Source organism: Arachis stenosperma, chromosome 3 (genome assembly GCF_014773155.1).
Source record: "Arachis stenosperma cultivar V10309 chromosome 3, arast.V10309.gnm1.PFL2, whole genome shotgun sequence".
Lineage (NCBI taxonomy): Eukaryota > Viridiplantae > Streptophyta > Magnoliopsida > Fabales > Fabaceae > Arachis > Arachis stenosperma.
The window spans coordinates 160,217,509-160,227,021 of record NC_080379.1 but is presented as its reverse complement, the minus strand read 5'-3'; the positions used below and the strand labels follow the sequence as shown (position 1 = coordinate 160,227,021).

The window sequence follows — 9,513 nt, the reverse complement described above, 5'->3', positions numbered from 1 at the left end:
TGTCGGATGTTCGAATATCGTCTTATGTATACAATAATTTATTGGCCAGCGACAGAACCCTTGAATGAAATTAAAATTCGCGACGAATTAGTTTTTAACCTATGGAACTAGGAGATACCGTTGACATAATAATAATAATAATAATAATAATAATAATAATAATAATAATAATAATAATAATAATAATAATAATAATAATAACACCAACATAATGTGCTGAAATTATGTACTAATTGTAATAATAATAATAATAATAATAAGGTTTAATTATTCTATTGGTTCTTATAGTTTTACAAAATTTTTAATTAGGTCATTATACTTTTTTTTCTTTTAATTGAGTTCCTGCACCAATTTATTTTTCAATTGAGTCCTAATTAAAAAAATGGCGCAGAGACCCAACTAAAAGAAAAAAAAGTATAGAAACCTAATTAAAAATTTTACAAAACTATAAAGATCAACCGAGTAATTAAACCTACTACTATTACTAATAATAATAATAATAATAATAATAATAATAATAATAATATATGTCTAAAATATCGGACTAATTCCCTTTTATTTTTTTTTCATTGTTTTGATCAATATTTCTCTTCTATTCTCTTTCATTATATTATATAAGGTCTATATAATATGTCAACAAAACACAAGCACCAAAATATAAAATCGCCCAATACTCAGTAGAAAATATTTATCATTCATTTTATTAGAAATAAGAGATTAAACTAAAAAAAGGATTGATGTATTATTGAATGTATTCAAGTTGTTTATTCAAGTTGTCTTAAATGATACAATATAAAATAGTATTTATAGATATTAAGAGAATCATAATAATAAAAATGTAATATTCTATAATAAATATTTAGATATGCTAAATAATACTAATTGATACTAATTAATCCTAATTATATTCTAACACATTTTAATTTCGTAAGTGTTTAATCTTTTATGTATTTTTTATATTCTTTTCTTTTGCTATTTTTTATTCAATATTTATTTTAAGATTTGTTTCATAATTTTCTTCTATATTTTATTTTTTACTTATAACAATCTATGTAAAGAATAAGTTATATAATGGAAGTTGTTGAAAAAATATCGTTAAATTAACATCTATAAAGTATACATGTAACATCCATATTTATACATATTATATATAATAATTCTCAATTCCATGCAACATATTATTTGCAAAGTGTATAACAATATTATTTTAATATTGACAATGTCACATGCATATAACATTTATAATTACACATTTATTATATTTAGTATTATCCATTATTTTTAATTGTTCTATATACTTTATTAGTTGATTCTAATATGATCAGATAAAAATAATATTGAAATTGTTTTATATTTTTATATTTTATTTTTTATTTTAAAATAATCGATAAGTAAAAAATATGAATAGTCTGTAAGTGAGAGTGTTATTAATTATGTATTTTAATGAGTGGACACTGCAATTAATTGAACCAAACTTCATTGGCTAATCACTAATAAGCTATTAAAAAGATGGGTTTCAGGAAAAACGTATTCTTATATTTTCAAGTTGTGCATCACATATACATCACGCATATGTTCAAAATTCAAATTAAATAAGAGAAGGAAAATTAAGTAGAGGGAAGAAATAAGATAGAGTAATACCGGAATGAAAGAAAATGTTACAATCTTAATTAATTATGCGTATTGTATATATATATATATATATATATATATATATATATATATCTAGAGAGAGAATGTCTTAATTAATTTACAAACCATGAATTAGCACGTGAAATTTGTTACATGAAATTAATAGTGTTCATTACTACTACTAATTTTCCTGCTTGTTTCAGTTGTTTGTCCCTCTCTTATTAGTATAATATGTCGCTAGCTACTCAATTTGATTTTATTTCCAACAAAGAATATTGGAACTGTGACTTGAAAGAACCCGTCAACAATGTCCTTACCTTACAAACAAAATAAAATGAGGTTATTCCGAAAGGGCATGATTATGATGAATCCGTATGTAAATCAGAAATTCAGAACCACAACTATACATACACGATACACCCCCTTCTTCATCATATCAATGAACAATGCAGATTCTCTTCAATAATTCTTTTTTTTTCTTCAACCTGGTAGGCCAAAAATTAATCCGTCATGGATCTGAGCGCACCCATCTAAGAAATTTACCGTTGGTCAATGAATATCTGCATATATAAGACAAAATCTTGACACTTGTTTAAGTGGACGAGTGAGCTCATCACTCCACCATCTAAGTTGGTTAATAATTCATTGTTATTGTCATGGCAAAATGAGAGGTATCAATTATGTAGCATTAAATGGACACATTATTCCACCCAATCTTCCTCATTCTTCCACCATTTTATATACTTTTAATTTAATTTATTTCCCTAACGAATAATTCACTTATTGCAGCCAACTCAACCAAGAAATTTTCACTATATATATAAACCAGTGGTGTGTGGGCCTAGTGTCAATTCTATTTTAAACATTATAATAATTGATTACTATGTTATGAATTTCTCTCTAACAAATTTAGATTATTTGGTAAAGACACATTAATATATAAACTTTTGTATATTAACATGTACGTAATTGAACTAAGAGAGGAAATCACATTGATCTATCACATATTCACATGTGTTCACTACTAAGTACATACTGTAGAAGCTTGTCCCATAAGAGGGTCTCGTGGTTCTTGTTATAAGGATTAAGGACATATAAAGAAATTGAAAGAGCTCGTGACTATGGTTTTGTTCATTTTCATGTTCCCCGGCTACAACGCTGAATCATCAGCCATAGGTCGGTCTTCAATCAACTGTGTATTGATGTTGTTTTTGCATTGGGCTCAATTTTATTTAATTTAGGGTTCTTGCATTGCATGCATGTGCTACATGTTGTCGCATAATAGTAGTATAGTATTATTATATTACCTCAATCAATGTGATCCATCACACACTTCAACTCTGCCTCGGGAGTGCCTCAAAATAATCATATATTACAATAATGCATGCTATATTCTTATTCACTTTATTATCGATCACTTATCCAATACAAGCAACATATATATTCTATAACTTTACTAATCAATCAAATCTTTGCAATAATTAATAAATATTAAATAAAATAAATCCTGTCTATTTTGTGCTAGGAACTAATTAAATAAAAAATATAGGTACGTGGGCATCAAATGACATAAATACAGAGGTAAAGACAAAAATACAATTTAACAAAATAAAATGCTCTTTCATTTGAAAATCCAACGAAAAGGTCGGGGAGTAATGAGTAAAAGGACATACAACAAGACAAAAAGGTCAAAGAAAATTGTCAAGGAATCGAAGAGGGAATTAAATACAAATTCTGTCTGCGTATGTAATTAGTTTAATGAAAAGGACATTAATTCTGTAATTCACCTTGAGATTGAGATTGAGATTCCATTTCAATCTTAATTAAATCTTTCTCTGGGTGCTATTACAATGCACTTTTCAACTGTAATACATTCTGTAATGATCAAAACTTCGATGAAGGGATTATTGAACCCTGATAGTATTATAGTATAAGAATAACATTCAAGAAAGCCTTTACCGACACCTCTATTTTATTTTACATCATATTGGACTTCATTAAAGTTTACTTACGCTACCTCATCTTTTTAATTACTTGTTAAATGCTCTTATATGTTTATCTTGTCTCATTATTTTCTCTCCATATATATTTTCTGAATTTTTTTTGGATTCTCTTTTTTTTTTTCCTAACGTTAATAATCAAATTAGTTTTAAAAGATTGATTTTGTAAAACGTTAATTAATAATATATTAATATATATAATATCTGATATATCTAATTAGATATTGACTAAATATATTTATAAAAATTTATTAATTTTGTCATTTTTTTAATTATAAAAATTCTATTTCTAATATGATATAGTGTCTAAATTAATAGATTTTCGTAAATATATTTAGTTAATGTCTAATTGAATATGTTATGTGTCATATATGTTATTAGTTAACATTTCACATCATCAATTATTGACAAAAATTATGAGCAAAATAACTAAAAGACAGATATAATTAATTCGTAATGTTTAAAGTATTAATTTAATTAAAAAAATCTTTCAAAAATAAATTTAAAAATGCCTTTATCTTATAGTGACTAATTTAGCTGTCAACTCCTTTTTTTTTTTCAATTATGTGTAGTTTTTTCTTGTGCTAAAATCTATAAGTTGAAAAAAAAAATTCTCAATATAAAGATTATTTACAAATATATTCGTACAGCATGTCAATAAAATAACCATTGATTATGCCATAATCATTTAAATGACCATATATGAAACTTAAACTCGAAAAGAATATATATATATATCATTGAAAAGATTAACTACTTATAAAAAGAAATTTACAAGTAATGAATTCATATTTGAAAGAGTTTAATTTTAATTCATTAATAATAATACAAAAAATTTTATACAATTATTTAATCAAATTTTAAATAATATTTTAATAATAAATTTAAAAGTTAATTAATTACTAATATAACATTATCCTATTAAATTAAAATATTTTACGTGGTGAATACATAAAAATTAAATCCCAATATATCTATTGTTAAAAGAATAAACTATCAAAAATGAGTTTTAAGTATATATTTTAAGAATATTATATATTGTATGAAAGGTTAAATAATTAGAAAATGATAAAGAAAAATGCATGTGTAAAAGGACCTAGAATTATTTAAAGAAAATGGTGGGGAAGTTGAGCACCCGGTGTGTGTGTGTGGTTAAGTCACAGTCTCAAGTCTCAAGTCTCAAGTCTCAAGTCTCAAGTCTGAGCACACAAGAACGAACAAAGAGAAGAAAACAGAGAGAGAGCGAAGTTATGGAGCTATCTCAACTTGGTTTCCTTGAGGAACTTATGCTTGCTCCAAGAAAAGACACATGGAGTAGTTGTACTAGTAATGATGTCTTCTCACCTTCTTCTTGGAACTACTTTGACCCTTTTCTTGATACCCCTTCTTCTTCTTCCTTTCCTCCTTCTGCATTACCAGACTGCCCATTCACCACCTCATACCCTTTTCCCGATGATGCCTTCACAATGCCTGACCTTGACTCTTCCTACACCACCAAGTATGAATATGAATATGATGATGCACCACCACCCCCACTCCCACACAACCATCAACATCTTGATGACGATAATAATAACCCTTCAGTCCTGGACGATGAAGATGCTGGATTTCTTGGCTGCAAGGTTGAGGAACAAGCTGTCGTGGATGTTCAGGTTCATGTTCCTGTGGTCTTCAACATGGGCATGTGTGGGGTAGGGGAGAAGAAGAACAAGTCCAAGAAGCTTGAAGGCCAGCCATCAAAGAATCTTATGGCTGAAAGAAGGAGAAGGAAGCGCCTCAATGACCGTCTCTCTATGCTAAGATCAATTGTCCCCAAGATCAGCAAGGTCATCCCATTCCCCCCAACCCAAAAAGTTCACTTTTTTTTAACCTCAGACTTTATCATGCCATGTGTTTGTATTAATGTCTCAATCATTAGAAATGAAATTAGAATTTTCTTTTTTCTTTCTGTTTTCCCCTTTTTATTTTTGTGGTCTATTCATGATTATTACACTTAAATCCAGGCACAACCTATATTTGTTTTTTTTTTTTCTTTTTTCTTGGTTTGTTCTCAAATCTTGGTAATTTCACACTAACATGATGAATGTCATACTCAACAGATGGACAGAACTTCCATTCTTGGAGATACCATAGACTACATGAAAGAGCTTCTGGAGAGGATTAACAAGTTGCAAGAGGAAGAAGTGGAGGAGGGCACAAGTCAGCAAAATCTCTTGGGGGTTTCTAAGGAACTCAAGCCAAATGAAGCGATGGTTAGAAATTCACCCAAGGTAATGGATTTTGCACTAGTTACTCAAATTCCTAGCTTGATTTTCCCCAATTTTGTGAATGATGAATGTATGTGACTCAATAATGTTTGTGCAGTTCGATGTTGAGAGGAGAGACAAGGACACCAGGATCAGCATCTGTTGTGCCACGAAGCCAGGATTATTATTGTCAACAGTGAATACATTGGAAGCATTAGGCCTTGAGATTCAGCAATGTGTTATAAGTAGCTTCAATGATTTCTCAATGCAAGCATCTTGCTCAGAGGTTCATATCATAACCCTCCTTGATTGATCTCAATGTGTTTCCAGGCTTGCAAAATCTAATATATCGAGTTACTCATAAATTTTATTGTTTTCATGGTCATAGGTAGCTGAGCAGAGAAATTGTGTTGACCCTGAAGAGATAAAGCAAGCACTATTCAGAAATGCAGGCTATGGTGGGAGATGCCTCTAGTCTTTAGGACAAAGATGGGAAGTTTCTGTAACAATTTGCAGAATTGTGTAAAAGAAGCAATTTTCCCCTCTTTAGTATGTAATCCAAGGAATTTAGGAGGTAGAAGTTTTAATGAGATTCAGAATAAGCTTGGCTTTCATTAATGATTTTCCAGCTTACATCCTTGCCCTATGTTTTAACATAGTTTTTGGGGTATCTTTAGTGCAAGTTTCAATTTCACCTTCTGACAAGTCAATTTCGTCAGGAGTAATTTATAATGGAGAATTATTGCTAAGCCATAAGTGGAATTAAACATATTTCTTATAGAATACTGAATGTGTCATCTGCTTCAAAGTTTCATTTATAGGACCATATACAATAATTATGTGTCATCTTGTGTCCTGTTGTCACCAACCACTAGATGTACAATTTCTTTTTTAAGGTTTCTGGTGTTGGTCAGGCATCTAACATTTTTTCTTTTCTGGAGTTATGAGGTTGTTAATTGATAGGTGAAGTGATTAACAACCATTACATGAGTCATAGGCTTGTTCCTCCATGATACTCAATAATTGAAAGATCAAGTAGCTCTCTCTCAAGGGGTAGAATCATCCTTTGTTAATTATTATGTTGTATACATCAGCTCTTTCCTTTTACATGATTACATCACAACTGTTGGAATTGATTATTTATCCTTTTTAATGTGCATGATTAGATACAAAATCATTTTCGTGTTTCTGTACAAAAAGTTTTCTAGATAGTAAAATGACAGCATAGCTTCTAGTTGATCTCATTTTCTGAGTAAAATTTGAATATTAACAGTTTAACACAAGGTAAGATAAGTCAATGCATTACCCATGCTTTAACTTTATGAAGAGATTCTTGTGTGAAAGGATGGATTAAATATAAATTAATAAATGTCTCTATAATTAACCATTTAAGCTTTTTCTGGGGGTGGGGATGATTTGTCACAACATGAAAAGCTTAGAGAAGAAAAACCAACAGCATTATGCCTTTTCAACTTTCAAGTGCTAAACTTATCTCCCAACAGAACATATCTTGAACAAGTATCAAACCTAATTGAATCATGGAGAAAACCCGTGATCAAATGAGACTTTGTGATGAATCAAGAATATGGTGGTCAAAAGGTAATACTCAATTAGATATAAGTAAAACTTAGTTGACTTTCACATCTTATCAGCACTTTCAAGTTTCAACTTCAATGCCACGTGGAGAATCGCTTTGATATTTATTTATTTATTTAAATACATCTTTTTCAACCCAACTCAACACATTCCTTTTTCCTGTCCAAAAAAATTATTCTTATTAGAAATTAGTACTAGTAGATAGTAGCACATGCTGCGATCATACTAGCACTAATACTATCCCGTTTGTTACCTTCATGGTAGTTGAAATTTTTTTTTCTGCTTGCTTGGGTGGTTCTTTTTTTTTTTTTCCGACAGGACCGGGGTGGTTCTTATGCAAGCCAAATTACTGTGTTTTTTTGTCGGGACAAATTCTGCCTGTGATGGGCCTGAATGAGACTATCAGACCTGAGATTCAGTATTGGGCCCAGAACATTATGTTGTGATTCTAATCCAAAAAGAAAACATGTTCCCTGCACTTTGCAGATCATATAATATTTCCTTTACAAGATGTTACCAAAAAAAAAAAAGAAAAGAGAAAAAGAAATTCTCTTAAAAAGAATAAAATTGACTTAAATCTTATCAATGCCAAGTTAACTTAAAATTAAATTTAAACAGATAGAAGACCTAAACTTAATAAATATTTAAATAAAATTTGGGGAGAAAAATATGTAGAGTATAAATTTAAATTTTTATTATATAGGCTGTACGCTCCTTTTTTAGGCTAATCTGGGCTGTGAAAGGTTAGAGTCAGTGCCAATTATAGCAAAAACCGAATTTTATTGACCAAATTCACCTATTGACTATTGGGCTGACTTAATCAAGTCAACATGAGTTTTACTAAAGAAAAAAAAAAATCTGTGCCGGCAAAATAAAATTTAGACATCTATACCAGCAGCCTCACTATAACCTGATGATAATTAACATGCCCAGCGTTACAAGGCCTCTACTAGTGACATACATGTATAATTGTATACCTTGCTAAAAAGTAAAAAGTGCATTAGAGTTAAATTCTAACTATCTTTTTTTGTATTAAAACGGGACCAAAAGTCCAAAAAAAAAGATTATACATCAGAGATAAGTTGGGATTTGAAGATCTCTCTATAATCATCATCTAATATACTTCTGATAAAACTTATGAGAAAGAGAAATGAGAGTGTGTTTTAAGGTATAATTTGACCAAAAAAAAAACTCCCAAAAATATGATCATTATAAAAAATATATTTTTAGGATAAATTTAGATATTAAAATAAATACATTTTCACTTAGTCTTAAAGGGAAAAAGGTGTGAACTTTAATAACAATAAGATAGTTTATAATTATTGAAAAGAAAACCTGCCCTCGGGAGTGGAGTTCTTTTAACAATCCTGAATTATATTCTGAACAAAATCTTATCTTTAGATGCTGTTGTCTAAATTATGATTATGATTATGAAATTCTTAATGGGTCTTTTAAAAGCAAAGTTATCAGTAAACCAAAAAAAATTTTTTTTTATCAAAATCGGACCAAATCAATTGGTTGAACCAAAAACTCAATAAACTAGTAATTTATTCAATTTGGACGACAGCGTGGATGTGGATCGAATTTATAATTGGACCGTCTAGAATTAACCAAGGTGAAAATTCAGGTGAAATCGACTTCACATAAAGTTGATACGGAAGAGTCGTTGGATAATTGATTGATTTAACTAAATTTTCATCAAACGACTCTTCAATATCAACCGTAAAATCGATTTCATCTGAATTTTTACCTTAATCGAATCATTCATTCAAAACCAATCGGTTCGATCAAAACCCGTGAACCAACAGATCCTACTGTGGTCCATCACTCCGTTTGAAAGGAAACAAGTTTTTATTTGTCTGTTTGCGGACTCTAATAATATATTGGGAGAAATGTGAACATAGAAATTAAGGTGGGGTGTTGTTGCCTATGAATGATGGCTAGGAAAAAGGTGAGAAAAACTTAAAAAGGATAGAAAATTTTTTAAATATATCGAGACATTGATATTTCAATAATTTTTAATTACTAATTTTAATAAC

The 9,513-nt window shown here is 29.3% G+C and overlaps 1 protein-coding gene across 1 annotated transcript; it reads left to right on the top strand.

Moving 5' to 3' along the window:
• The first annotated feature begins 4,784 nt into the window (after nt 1–4,784).
• Nucleotides 4,785–6,942, top strand: LOC130969576 (transcription factor bHLH93-like). The gene is made up of 4 exons (XM_057895362.1): nt 4,785–5,458; nt 5,732–5,902; nt 5,997–6,164; nt 6,267–6,942. The coding sequence occupies exons 1-4, from the start codon at nt 4,883–4,885 to the stop codon at nt 6,351–6,353; spliced, it is 1,002 nt and encodes a 333-aa protein (XP_057751345.1). The 5' UTR covers nt 4,785–4,882; the 3' UTR covers nt 6,354–6,942.
• Nucleotides 6,943–9,513: the final 2,571 nt, after the last annotated feature.

Coding starts and splice junctions, on each gene's coding strand:
- LOC130969576 (XM_057895362.1), top strand. CDS start 4,883: ATGGAGCTATCTCAACTTGGTTTCCTTGAGGAACTTATGCTTGCTCCA. Junction 5,459..5,731: donor TTGTCCCCAAGATCAGCAAG/GTCATCCCATTC, acceptor CATACTCAACAG/ATGGACAGAACTTCCATTCT. Junction 5,903..5,996: donor TGGTTAGAAATTCACCCAAG/GTAATGGATTTT, acceptor ATGTTTGTGCAG/TTCGATGTTGAGAGGAGAGA.